The sequence below is a fragment of the Uloborus diversus genome, chromosome 3 (genome assembly GCF_026930045.1).
Source record: "Uloborus diversus isolate 005 chromosome 3, Udiv.v.3.1, whole genome shotgun sequence".
Lineage (NCBI taxonomy): Eukaryota > Metazoa > Arthropoda > Arachnida > Araneae > Uloboridae > Uloborus > Uloborus diversus.
Genome location: NC_072733.1, coordinates 146,831,048 through 146,846,210, shown reverse-complemented (window position 1 = coordinate 146,846,210; position 15,163 = coordinate 146,831,048). Strand labels below are relative to the sequence as shown.

Below are 15,163 nucleotides of genomic sequence, written 5' to 3'. Positions count from 1 at the left end.
TAAGCGGGGTTCCTCAAGGATCAGTGTTAGGGCATGTTTTGTTCATTGTCTTTATGAACGATATTCACAAAAATATTTCTGGGAACATGAATTGTTTTGCTGATGATGTCAAAGTTATGGGGATTGTAGAAAATGAAGAACAAGCAAATCAGCTGAAAGAGGATCTAGATCATATTACGGAGTGGGCTGATGAGTGGGGTATGGCTGTTAATGTTCGGAAATGTAAAGTGCTACATTTAGGGCATGGAAATAAGTGTACAAGTTTTTATTTGCAAGGTTCAGTCATTAGTCAGGCAGACAAAGTTACTGATCTGGGGGTCTTAATAAGTCAGGATTTAAAGTTAAGCCAACAGTGCAGCATTGCTAGCAACAAAGCCAATAAGATGCTTGGGTTTATCAATAGATCTATTTCAAACAAATCTAAAGAAGTTCTTCTGCCCTTATATAGAAGTTTGGTAAGACCTCATTTGGAGTATGCTGTTCAGTTTTGGTCTCCTTATCTTAAGAAAGACATTAATGTATTGGAAAGGGTTCAAAGGCGGGCTACAAGGCTAATAAGTGGACTTTCCCCCTTAGATTATGATTCCAGGCTTAGAAGGCTTAAAATGTACAGTCTTGAACAAAGAAGAGACCGAGGGGACATGATTCAGCTGTTTAAATTTATTAAAACAAAAGATGTTACGGGGCTAAAGTTTAGCACTGAAAACAGGACAAGGGGTCATTGTTTTAAGCTATCTAAATCTCAGGCTAACATGGATATTAGGAAAAATTATTATTTTAGCAGAGTAGTGGAACCTCGGAGCAGCTTACCGGAAGAGGTGGTAATGAGCACAAGAGTAGACAGTTTTAAGGGGGCCATTGATTTTCACTGGGGATTGTAAATTGACTAGGACCAGTCTAGCTGGGCCCAGAGCCTGTTGCTGGTCGTCACTTATGTATTTGTATTTATATATTTCTGTTTTGTCTCGGGGAAATTACAGCTTTGTCTCAGTGTAAGCATCCTGCTGGGAAATAGGGTGGAATAATTGTGTCAACCCTCTGTAACATTTTTATTTATACTAAAGCTATGTTTGCAATCAGTATTCCCATGCAAAATAATTGGCAACGCTTCCAATATGCTGGAAACATGTTTAAACATCTATTAGTTTTCACATTAAAAAAATTGATGTGATCCAAAACTGATCAATACAAGAGATACACAATTTTCGTTATTAATTGCTTCTAACATTTAGAAGCGAATTCATTCATACACTAAATCTGAAATAATTGGATATATAATCAAGTCTGGTTTGGATGTAAAATTTTTATTGGGAATTTCTAACAAATGTTGGGATCAAGAAATTTTGAATTCCTCTATTTGAGATAGCAATTGTTTCACTAAGAACTTGAAGAGTTCTTTAAAGAGTTCAGTCTAACTTCTATATTGAAATCTATAATTTTTATACCTATCTATTCAGTTTTTAAAGCTTTTGACTTTTTAATGGTAGGACACAATCGATCTTCCTCATTTTACCCCCATCAAGAAGTGAAAAAGAGAAAAAAAAATCAAAATTTAGAAGAAAATGCATACTTAAACTAAATGAATATGGAACCTCAGGGTTCTCGTCAAGTCTTATATTACATTCTTCCAAAATGAAAACTCCTGCTGGTTCAGAATACTACATCAAAGAAAATATATATTTAAAAAAATCTACAAGCAAAATGTACACTGAAAATGAAGTTAAAAAGTTTGTACCATTATTACCGACCTAAAGTAAAATAAACTTTAAAAACTAACACACATTGTAGCTTCTGTATTAACCTGTACAAAAACTTATGTTATTGTTAAGGAAGTGGCATGTAAGTCTAGCTATTTACATATTTTTCTTCATTAATGAATAAATTTACTTTTAAAAAAAATAAATAAGGAATGAATCAAAATGAAGCAAAAAAAGGTTTTTTATGCAACATTTTCTATATATTTTTTTCTATTTTTTTTTTCTTTTGATAAAAAAAACTTTGTATTTCTCTTAAGCATGAGTATTGCACAGAACATCTTATAAAAGTCTGCAATTTTCACCAAAATTTGTTCTGGTACTTTAAGCAGTGTTTAATCATTAGTCTAGAAACTATTCATAATGCATAGTACTCATTCATTTTGCAGCACTATTATCACTACTCGGTAGCATTAGTTTTTTAGGACAATTTGGAACAAATGCTAAGAATTTGGGACCAAAAAAGTTGTAAAAGATCGGTGCACAGTCTCTAAGTTCAGGATATATGGTCATCTTATTTAAATATGATAAAGCTAAAAATTATTTTACTTTTATTACTTGTATCCCTCAAAAAACTATTAAAGAAATAAGAGAAAAATATATGCAATAGATGTTTCACTTCTATTATTATAATTTTGTGAATGAAGGGTAAATAATCTATCAACATATTTTTAAAATAGATCACACACCTTTTTTCCCCCACATAACGGATACTAAGAGTGCTTCTTTAACAACAGATAGTTTTCAACCAATTAGTAAACTGATAACTTCCTTACAGCAATTTTTGTATACCAAAAATTTCTGTCATATATTAGTTATAGTTAAGTTTTAGTATTAAAACTCAGGAGGAAAAAAGTGCAACTAATAATGCATGCTAATAATGGAAGTGGATTTCTTTTTGAAGAGAAGTTTGTAACTGTAAATGTCATTGCATAAAAACTTCAAAAAATCTTTAATCAAAAGTTTGAACATTTTTTTAACTTTAAATCATTAATTATTAAAGCAAGATTTTGCTACATCCACTTTCAACATTTCTAGGAGAAATGCAGTTAAGCTTTTTAACTGAACACAAAATAAAAATATAAAGACATTTTTTGATGCAAGCATACTTGTGACTTTTCTTATTTTTATTTGAGAACTGTTTTATGAAGAACAGGGTAATCCACCAAATAAGCAAATTGATTTTCCAGGATTTGAATAAAATTCTCCAACTTTTACAGCCAATTTTCTTTGATTTTTGTAGACATAAATATTATATTTCTTCATGATAATACACTTGGTTGTATCACATGCAAAAAAAAAAATAACTTGCACTTTTTAAATTTGTAAGTTTTAATAAGAAAGTAATTTTGAAGAAAAGTCTTTCATGGAATTTTTCAAGTTTCATATTTTGCAACCAACAAAATTTTACAAAGGACAAATTTCAAAATTTTACATTTTTTATAATGTTTTAATTTAATGCACAAAAATATCATTTAAAGAAACTAACATTTTCACACATTTAAAAAAAAAGAAAACAAAAGAAAAACGATTTCATAATTAACAAATATTTTTTGAAAACTATTATTAATAATGAATTTTTCTAATCAAATTCCTCTAACATCCTTTGAATTTAGCAGAAATTTTAAAAACTTCTACAAAACTCAAGCGATGTCTGATTAATCGGAATTTTATGAAGTCTTTTTTGGTTAATCAGAATTTTGTGAGAGGACCCTGTTTAATTAATACAAATTTTGTAAAGGGTTCGTGGGTCCACAAATTGACCGAAATTTCCTCTGGTTAGAACCTTGGTGATTTGATATAGTATCTGTTCATTGTACTATATTTCACCTTATTGGGTTTCAGTACATATATTTACTTTTAGCATTTTCTTGAATTTTACCATTTGAAAATACAACTTATCATTTCATTTACAGGGATGAAAATCGCATTTCATACATCATTATTGTCAGATAAAAATGTTTCTTAACTTACATCTGAAGTCCAGAAAATCAGCTGTGCTGATTCCCAATTTTTTAGTTTTAACTGCATAAACATGTCTCATGTAGTTACTTCTCCCAAAAAAATAGAAAATCAAAACAATGCTTTATAAATAAAATTACCAATAAAGATTAGTTTCCAAATCATTTTTAACTGGTACATTATTCAGTAAAATGCAATGAGTTTGTAAACTTATTCAAAGACAAAAACCTTTTTTAAACAAAATTAATGTATTATATGATAAGCATTTCAGAGAAAAAAACTTAAACATGTGACACTTAAAACTTTAAATATACCTCTATCTCTTAAAAGTTAATAATTGATAATCTTAAAGAAGCTCCGAAAATCAACACTGTATTACCTGATCTTTTGTTTTGTAATAAAATAACAAATTTCCTCTCAATCTGCACCACCTTTGAAGAAAAACTATACAAAAGAAAGAGACACTAATATGAACAATGAATATTTTTCATAAATACAAATACATATACAAATGTGACGACCAGCAACAGGCTCTGGGCCCAGCTAAACTGGGCCTAGTCAATTTACAATCCCCAGTGAAGATCAATGGCCCTTTGAAAACTATCTACTCCCTTGCTCATTACCACCGCTTCCGGTAAGCTGTTCCAAGGTTCCACTACCCTGCTAAAATATTCATTTTTCCTAATATCCATGTTAGCCTGAGATTTAAAAAGTTTAAAACAATGACCCCTTGTCCTGTTTTCAGTGCTAAACTTTAGCCTTGTAACATTTGTCATTTTAATAAATTTAAACAGCTGAATTATGTCCCTCAGTCTCTTCTTTGCTCAAGACTGAACATTTTTAACATTCTAAGCCTGGAATCGTAGTCTAAATGAGAAAGTCCATTTACTAGCCTTGTAGCCCGCCTTTGAATCCTTTCCAATACATTAATATCTTTTCTAAGATAAGGAGACCAAAACTGAACAGCATACTCCATAAGAGGCCCAGGCCCGGACTGGCCATAGACTTGACCGGGACATTTCCCGGTGCGCCCTCTCGAGAGGCGCCCTACTGTTGTTTTCTTATTTTCCCAAATAATGTTTTAGCATTATGGAAATAAAAATGATGTAGAATCAAGAAGTGATTTTGCTTGTGAATATTTTCACATGCAAAAGCAGCGTTCTTCTTCTTTACATAAACATTCCCTTTTATTACCCTCATAAAGGCAATTAGTTCCCCCTCGCTTATGCGCTGATGCAGGAGTAAGGGTGACAAGTTTTACGACCCGGGGAGAAGATCAAACAGTTTCGCCGCTCTCTACCACGTGATTCGGTCATTTGGATTTCAGCGTTTTCTTCCCATGTCTCTATTCTAGTAGGAGGGAGTCCAACTGAATAACATGCCGTATTGCTGTGCACACAATTGCAATGAAAAAGCATGTGTTGGAGTACCAACCTGAAGAAAATCATATATATAAACTAACAAATTTAATAACCGAAAAATATTTAAGGATACGAATGTATCACTACGTAAAAAACATCAATGAATCCCGAAGTGCACCAAAAGTACGCAGCAAATGCACAAAACTAATCTTGTTCAAAAACCAATTTTAAACATATCTGAATTTCAGTATTTACATTTTTCAGTGACTCTTAATGGCATTTCGTGTATAAATCCACCCCTCCGACAGAAGGGTATCAACTGGGGGGGGGAGGTGGGTTCAAACAATTGTTTTATAAAAACCTTTTTTCCCCCTGTCCTATAAAACAAAATTAACATTTTTTTCATCTCACTAACCACTTTTACACGCAATAAAACAATTTATGCTATGAATGCACTTCTCTATAAAATCAGTCAATCTCTAACTTGTAAACTGTATGGGAAATTGCATTTCGAATTTCGTAAATAAACCTTTTTTAATTCCGAACCCAAAATATTAAAAATATGTTTAGAGTAGCTAAAATTTTCGCGATTAACGAGCGATCCATATTTTTTGAAAGAAAAGAAAAAAAAAAAACTTTGCTAAATAAGGAAAATACAAACAAGATTCAAACACATAAAGTTAGAGGAGGGAAATTGCAAATTTTTTTTAGCCTTTCCTTAATTTATTTTTGAAAATTTTCTTCCTGTTTTAGCGATGTTTTTTGATTAGATTAAGTCTTTATTTATTTCATTAATTTTCCTTTAAAAAAACTTTTGCGGGGAAGATAGGCTAAAAATAGTTTGAAATACATTACCATTTGAAACTTTTAACATCATTTTCACAAAATTAATATTTTATTCATTTCTTGAAAGCATGAAATATTAAGTTAATAGTAAAAAAGCTATCTTGCATTACAAACGGAAAAAGAGAGAGAGCGAGGGGAAATAAAAGCAATTTTCATTCATCGTAAAGAACTCCTCTGCAATTTACCCTCTTTCGAAAACGTGGGTGAATTAGTAACTCCATTTCTCAATGAGCGAACTTTTAGAACCATTTTTAAATCGGCGTAACTCAACAATTTACAGTAGAAATAAAATAGAAAAAAAATCCATTAATCAGTAAACTATGCACTTGCGGGTCACAGAAAAAAAAATGTTCCAAAACATTTCTGGTCGAAGATAAAATATTAAAATCAATGCTACTCAAATCCCTACGAGAATTTACGCAGTTATGCGAAACACTCCACTGTGTGTCCATCCCAGTCACGTGGTATCCCCTTACTTTCCCCCGCGGTTCTTCCTGCATCAACAACCACGCCCACTGCCGTATCTATGTGTTAATGATCTAAGTCGTAAACGGTCTACTCCCGTTTGTGGCTTATCTTTTGCTCCAAGGTTCAGTTCTGAGGACAGAAGCGGACCCATGGTGTTTCCCCAATAAAAAAGCGATATGAGGGTGAGGGTGAACGTGACAGCACACATATCTATGGTCAAGAATGGTTTGATTTATTGACTGTACTTAAGTTGCTGTCTGAGCGGATAGCTGGCATGACTCCCTGTTCTGATAACGATCAGAGAACTATTAGAACAGGACTGAATGGTGATTCCTAGATTTTTTTGAGTCAAGGCGCCCTTTTTGGAACTAAGATTTTCGCATGGCGCCCTTCCCAAAATAAAAGTATGACTTGTAACTGACAGTCAAAAATAAATATGAGTCGTGTATCTGCATTGAATAGCCCTTATTTATCCTGCAGCGGTTCTGCAGAATATGGAAAAAAGTTTCACAAATAATAAGTATAAATTAGTTGAGAAAAAAATAGTAAAATTTCAAAGTGGTCCTAGGGACTGCAGGGCTTCCAGGTGCACATTTGGGGAATTACTGAACTAAACAATAAAGATGCCGAACAGTTTTAAAGATAAAACATTTTTCGATTTTAAACTAAGTCTTGTCAATTAAAATCATAACAAAAGTTCAAGTTCTTTGCCGTTGGCAAGCTTTGTGTCCAAAACGTATTCCAGTTTTTGTTAACTGGATTTAATTCCTTCACTGTATTAGTGTTTTTGCCTGGGATGTGCACAAAGGGGGGGGGGAAGCCTTGCATCTCCTTTGGCATTGAAATTTTTAGGGGATCACTTTAGATTTTTTCACGTAGCATTTGTAGGGAGATCTTCATTGCTCTTGGGGGGGGGGGGGGGCTGTTTCCCTAGTGTAAGCTACAGTACTACCTTAAAAATATTTATATTTGAATTTCTGCATAAAATCGTTATATTATTGCATTTTATGCTGCCTTCCTTTAGCTGTCTCATTTTGGGAAATTGTTTAGTCTGTGTTTTCCCTTCAGGTATGAAGCTCGATACCCCCCCCCCCCCCAGTCCTTGTAAAGGTTATTACTAATACATTTTGCATCAATGAAACAATACAAATCATTATTAGCGAAACGAAATTTGAGTTTGAAGAAGGAATGCATAACGATGTCGGAAATAAGTAAAACGCAAAAGTATTACTAGTGGCGTCACTAAGGGGCGCGAAGGGGGGGGGGGTCTGTTCGTCCCGGATGTGACTTGTCTTGGGGGTAAGACCCAAAGTGTAATTGTAAGTTTTTGAAAAATACGAAGCTGAAATGCATTTTTAAGAGTACTAATTTGAAAAATTTCCAGGGGGTAGGACCGCCCGAACCCCAGTATTTCCCACCCCACATCATCGAATTAATACTACTATACTCAGAATTAGGTTCATATTGTCAATACTTAGGCATAGTAGTGACCTCTTATACCAACAAACTGAAAACCCATTATCTTTCCCTGTGTTTGCGATAAGTTTAAAGTAATTATGAAGCCAACAATTTCATATAGACCCCCTTATTTTTTTGAGCTCTCGACGCCCACATGCGTCTGGGGCCAGTTACATAAAAAGCAGTCAGTTTTTATTTATCTTCTGTATATTATCCCACTAAAAACACTTTGTTTTTCACAGATGCAGTTGTTTCTGAAAAGTTTAAGATTTTCATCTTTACATAGAATCTAAAAACTTCTTTTTTTCATTTTAAAGGCGGGGGGGGGGGGGGGGGGGAGGGATATCACAAATTACCGCTCCGAGTGTCACCCATGCTAGGTACGCTACTGGTATTACAAATATTAATAAGAGTCACTAAAGACTATATTAGAAATCTAATGCGAGAAATGTCGAAACCCTTATTCGTTTTCTATCTGCAGTTAGTTATACACATATTAGGAGAGTATATTGACTACACAAGCGCCCATATAGGGGGGCAAGTGGGGGATCTAGCACCCACTTACCCCTTTATGCCCCCCATGCCCCCTATGATATATTGCCGCCCTTGCCCCAGAAATGAGAACTTTCTTGCTTTTAGTGCTTTTTTCTTTGCAAAAATGTATAAATATTTCTTCTTCAGCCATTAATGAATACGTTATTAAAAATGTCAAATTTTAATGTCTCTAATTTGAACTGAAATCGGTTTTCATGGGGAAAATATTCTGCTAAACCATGGGGAAAATTATTGAGGCCCCCTCCCCCTTAAAATTTTGCCCTTGATTGCCTACAAAATAAAGAGCGCTTTTTCTTTCACAGAATAAAAACTTAAGATTCTAACTATTCAAGCATTTTATGAGGGTCTTTCGCAGCATTCTTTTACTGTACAAGAGCTTTTGACTATCTTATGATAAGTAGCAAAAAAGGAGCATAGATGTAGACCACACATGTTGCCTTTAATGGTTTTATGACTTTGAATGACGCCTTTTAAGATGCGTTTGCGATGCTTGGGGATTCGTGGCAACGGGTTTCTGCTGGACAAGGAAGGACAACTATCATAAATTTTATCCAGTTAGACGGCAGAGGTCCGATTGCTGTTATTTACATGAATCGAAGAGTCATTTGGATCAGATTTTAGCGTTAGTAAACAAGTGATTTTGAAGCTGCAACAAATTTGGATACATCAAGTCAAGGATCTTTTCAACAGTAGGTTACGCGTTTCAATTTTCATTTTCTTTTTATTTGCGAAAATATTTCAATTCACGTATAATCTTAGATTATAGAATTACGATCTATGATTCATAAAAAAAACTGTAATATGATCTATGAGCTGTGAAATGACAAATAAATGATATTGTAAAATTTTCCACAATTCATATCGTTAAAAAAAATCCCACGTACTTAGATAAGTTGAAAGATAAAATCTAAGTGATTTGTGTTATCAATTGAAAACTATTATTTTAAATAGTAAAACAGATTAAGATCAAGCCTGTCCCTGTTCATTCTCCCTCTCTTTTTAATATGATTAGTTTATTTCATGACGGCTCTTTCTAATTCGCGTCAGTTTTCTAAAACAAAATTTTACCCTCAAAAAGTTTTCGAAATTTTAAGACAACTATGCCAAAAAACTAGTGGAAGCATTTTAAAAATGTTCGTTTGCTATTATGTACTTTTCAAATATAACACTTAGGATAGCGAAAATTTCTGAAACGAAGTTTCAGAAATTAGATCCTGTTCTAAGAATGGGGGGGGGAGGGTATCATCACGAAACACCCTCCTGTTTTCTTACCCTGAGGAAGAAAAAACTTGTAATTTTTATTTTACTTCGAAAAATTAAGGAATTCTTAAATTAAAAAAGGAAGCAAGGGGAAAATTAGGCAAGATGGTCAAGAAATTTATTTGTTCTTCTAAATTAAAATCGTTGAGTTTTCTTGCAAATGTTTTATTAATTAATTTATTTTATTAATTCATTTATTCCTTATAATGGTTACAAGCAATGATAGCAATTTTAAATGCATATACATACATAAAAAATGATTTCTCAAAGAATTTAATTTTCAAGTTTTTCTCAGTCATCAAAATGATATTTATTACGTACTGCAAAGATACAATCAGGTGCACTGTATGAGTTAAGAGATCGATTGGTTGTATTTTCTTGTAACTTGGACCCATGATATTTGCTATGACATTATCATGGCAATAATCATACTAATAATAAATGAATAAATATCAAACTTGGAAAAAAAAATCAGACTTTAAAAATAGACTTCAAAGACTCTAGATATTACTTATGTTTGATTTATAAAATTATGTATTGCAAATATTAAGCAAAAAAGCATTTTTTATGGTAGCAGTTCCTGTTTTGCATAAATAAGCCAATTTCATTATAAATGCATAATTCGTATCAAATTTTACGTTTGAGATGCAAAAAAAAAAAAAATATATTTTAAGTACAGAGCAAATGAGTAAGTATAATTCGATTTTTTTAAGGGCTGAAATTAATTAATCACAAGTGTCATTTCTCATGTTATATCCGCACTAAGATCTTCATCTTAATTACTCTTTTTATTAATTTTCATTTTTGATAAATTATAATATTTCTTGAGTTACCCACTTTATAAAATCATGTTTTCCGTTCATGATTGAATGCCTTTCTTGCATTACTATTCATCCAAAAACGTACCATTTTTTCTTTTTAAAGTACATTTATAGAAACTAGTAATGACCTATTTAACCTCATAACCCGAGATATTCATTACCACTCGCTCCTATTCTCAAAATAATTGCATAACTAAAATGCTTTAAAAAAGCACCATGCAGAGATGCAAAGATTTTTAACAATGCTATAATGAAATGATATTTTTGATTTATTCTTTTTGAGTTTTAAACTTTAGCACATTCAATAAAGTGAAAAAAAATATTTTTAAACAATCTTTGAAAACGGACAACAGTTTCAAATGTGATGTATATCTCTTTTTAATTTTGAACTGCAGAAGCATTTTGTTGAAAGTAACTAACTAGCATATGATATGCAGGAAAAATACAAAAAAAAAAAAAAACTTGAGCATGAGTATTGATCGCTCGGAGAAAAAAGCTCGTCAGCTTAAAGAATCTACAAAGTTATGTGACAAAATGACAGCATCATGTTTTAAAAAGACAGCAGATACCAGTGAAAAATATTCAATCGACAACACAAAAAATGTATCACGGCAAGAGATGTTGTCTCCTAATGCTATTGAACTAGTGAATGATGCATTTCCAGAAGAAAGACGAACAAGCAGCGAATTTTCGGAAGAAGTGCCTATTAAGAAAATTTAGCAAAACTTCTCATTCTTAGAAACTAGAAAATATCCCCCCCCCCCTGCGTTCTTCAAATTTTCAGGGGGTATTCCCTCTCTTTTTTAGGGAGGATCTCTTTCTAGAGGGTAATCAGTAATATTTAAGGGGATGGGCCAACACTCTTGGGGGGGGGGAGGTCTCTCCTATTTTTGAACTTGTAAAAAATATGACTTCTCTTTTGGACATTTTCTGTAACAAAAAAAAGGCTTTATTTATTTCTCAATGATTTTTTATCCCCTTAAAATGTCCGCACTATCTCTTAAGTTCTTAGATATTATGGAGGCAAAATTGGCGCCCTTCAACTTGGCTTTCCCGCGCCCTTTTGACCACCCAGTCCGGCCCCGAAGAGGCCTTACCAAACTTCTATATAAGGGCAGAAGAACTTCTTCAGATTTGGTTGAAATAGATCAATTGATATACCCCAAGCATCTTATTGGCTTTGTTACTAGCTATGCTGCACTGTTGACTAAACTTTAAATCCTTACTTATTAAGGCGCCCAGATCAGTAACTTTTTCTACCTCACTAATGACTGAATCTTGCAAATAATAATTTGTACTTTTATTTCCATGCTCTAAATGTAGCACTTTACATTTCCGAACATTAACAGCCATACCCCACTTATCAGCCCACTCCGTAAAATGATCTAGATCCTTTTGCAGCTGATTTGCCTGTTCTTCATTTTCTAAAATCACTACCACTTTTACATCATCAGCAAAACAATTCCCCCAGAAATATTTTTATGAATATAAGAATGAATACTTATGCATTTTCTTGCAAAATATAAAATAATTTCAGTCAGTTTCAGTTCATTAAACCCACCATGTTAGGTCATTGTATTAAAGAAAAAAATTTATTTGCAAACATTGCTCACTAATAAATGAAGATAAATCCTTTCATTTCTTTTGACAGGGTAAAAAGTACAAGTGTTCATATTTTTGGTTTTATATGGCATAACAATATTCATTTCATGGATTCATTGCAAACAACTTGCATAGAAACTTTAAATACAGGGAAATATTTTTTATTGTGTTTTTGGTTTGTAAGTTTTCTTACAATCAAGTTTTAGAGTTCCTATGAAAGCATGTTGAAAAAAAAAAAAAGGCTTGATACGTAAAATGTAATTTTAAGGTTAATTAACAGTTAGAAAGTATTCAAATGGAATTCCTAATTTTGGAAATTGGATATTGTTTGCAAAATAATTAATATACTTTTTTTTTTTTAGATAATTGCTGTAATATTTGAAAGGCACATTCAAAGTTAATTGGGTCCTGCACAAAATTAGAGCGAAACAAAGAAATGACAAAATTAATGTAGATATGCAGGAAAGTAAGTTCAACCCATAAAGCCCCAAATTATTAAAGGCCAGAAAGTCTCAAAATTGGCATTAACCAGAGTGCTAAATTAGAAGGTCTTACAACAATTTCCTAAATTTCAAAGACATATGAAAATCATTCTTAATGCAAGTGATTAATATGCCTTCACTTTAAAAGGTAAGAAAAGATGGCATGAAAACAAAATAATTTAGGCATTTTTTTTCCATAAAATGAAAAAGTTGTTACACAACCAAGATGTAAAAAAGAAAGAGAAAATCATACTAACAGTGGTAATTATTTGTGCCAGTCACAGATATGAACATGGTGTGAAAATCTTAGAAGACATCTTTATTAGTTAAGCAAAATAATTTTTTCTCATAGCAGGCCATAGAAATGATCTGGACACTTTTCAGTGAGCCCTCCTGAAAATGTGTGCCTTTCTGTTAATTCTTTCTATTTTCAAACAATGCTTCAGATATATAGAAATAAATTATGTGTAAGCAAAAGTGCCCTTCTACAAGTGCATTTTTGCTTATTCTATCTCTTTATAAAAGTTTCCTTTAACTCTCATGAGTGCTATTGGTTTAATTTCTTTGAAAGAGGGATTCCCTCCTTTGGGGATTCCCTAAAATCGGGTTTTTAAAGTCTCAATTCCGGCTTTTCCTGAAATCGGGGGATCTAAAATTTTTCCTTTTTGGTTAATCTGTCCACAATCTGTCAAGGAATTTTACATTTCTTTTTCTTCAAACCTGGCTTGTTAAACACGCGTCACTTGACGTAACTTTCATTTTCGAGTTAGACAGTGCAAAGTTGGGTGATGCAGCTAGGAAATACAAATCATTTTTACAACTCAAAAGAGGTATAACCGATGAAATAAAGCTTGTAATCCAAATGTGGTTGCTTTTCAGCGTGGGGGGAGGGGGGGGGGGGACATTACTAAAATTTAAAAATAATGAAAATGGAAAATGAACTTTTATTTTTCACTTTTCAGTTTCTTGCACAATAAACAATTTTAGAAATAAATCATTAGAATAAAAACAATTACATTTTAGATTGTTTGTAGCTATGAAAAATATCAAACGTTGTAAAATGATCAACAAAAATTCTTAGCACAAAAATAATTTATTTCATAATTCTCACATCATTAATTAAAAAATAATATAAATACCACTACAAGGAAAATACAGCGGAAATATAAAAACAAATAAGTTTTACTAAAAAGCGTAGCTTTTAATAATGTAAACATCATAAAAAATATAAAGTTTGAAATTTTTTCCTGAAAGTCAAAATGAAAATTAGTAAATAAATAAGTATAAAATGATAAATTTGCAAAACCTCCCAGACCCATGTTTTGAAGTCGCGGAGAAGTCTTTCTTTTTAATACAGAAAAGATGTGAGCAGAGACAATCGACTGCAGTGGAGTTTTTAAATCCGCAAGCTCACATCTTTTTTGAAAGGAAAAAGGGGTTCCTAGTAACTGCGAAACACGTTTTAGCACCTTTGCCTTTATTTATTTTTAGCTGTGCATTGCGGTTTCACCCGCGTTAATAAGACAATAACAATGTATTAAAAAGCTATTTGAAGTATGATACGCTGTGACATAAAATTACGCACCCTTGTCCATCAATGTTTTCGAAAAATAAGAAAACTGAAAAAAAAATTTTCAATTAAAAATAATTAGAAACCCTTGATTTAAAAATTTACATGATATTATTGGTAACTTTAATAAAACAGAACGCTAAAATTCTCTACGTCGACAACCGGATTCGAACCTGAGATAGTGGCATCACTGGCCAAACGCCTTACGGATTGAGCTACAATCACATGTAAACCTTGGCTTAATCAAGTGTTAAATAAAGCGTTCTAAAATATTATTTGATTAAATTTCAATTTATTGCTGCTCCACTCCTATTAGTCATAGCGTGATGTTATATGACCTATAGCTTTCCTCAATAAATTGGACTTCAACACAAAAAGGACTTTTCAATCTGAACCAGTAGTTCCTGAGATTAGCACGTTCAAACTAACAAACTGTATAGCTTTATATTATTAGTGCGATGATGTTTACATTTCTAAAAGCTATGCTTTTCAGTAAAACTTATTTATTCATTTATATTTCTGACGTACGTTCTGATTGTACGAGCAATCTAAAATGAATTGTTTCCATTTTCATTATATATTTCTATAATTGAACTTGCTGACTTATCGCCAGATAGCAGCCCTTGCGATGCGGAAAGAGACTGAAAATAAAGGTTCGTGTTTGCTTGACTTGTGGCGATATCCATCTTGAATGCAGAGCAGGGAGTTCAAAAGTTCATTGAGCCAATCATCACTGAGTTTTGAAAGCTTTCAGTGGCATCTGTTATTTATTTCACAAAACGTAACTGGCATTTCTGGTACAAATGTGATATACCCCCCCCCCCCATTTGGCGACATCCTATTTTTTACACAAAATTGAAATATTTTTCTCACCAATGAGGTGATAATTTTTTAAGCATGGCATTCCTGGCGAAACTAACCTATGTTTGACAACCCGAAGGCAATCTTAGATGTGTTCAAACTTGTTCACATGTTATCGGTTTCAAGCAAGAGAGATTCTTGTTTTTTCGTGCAATATACCTTA

General features: G+C 32.6%; 1 protein-coding gene across 1 annotated transcript in view; it reads right to left on the bottom strand.

Annotated features, from left to right (window-relative positions):
- The window catches only part of LOC129218707 (inositol polyphosphate-4-phosphatase type I A-like), a 161,656-nt gene that overhangs the window by 136,940 nt on the left and 9,553 nt on the right, over positions 1–15,163 (bottom strand). Inside the window, exons 3-4 of the mRNA XM_054853029.1 lie at positions 4,096–4,160; positions 1,571–1,658 (exon numbers count right to left, since the gene is read on the bottom strand). Of these exons, the coding sequence (XP_054709004.1) occupies positions 1,571–1,658; positions 4,096–4,160 (153 nt within the window). The remainder of the gene's footprint in view (positions 1–1,570; positions 1,659–4,095; positions 4,161–15,163) is intronic.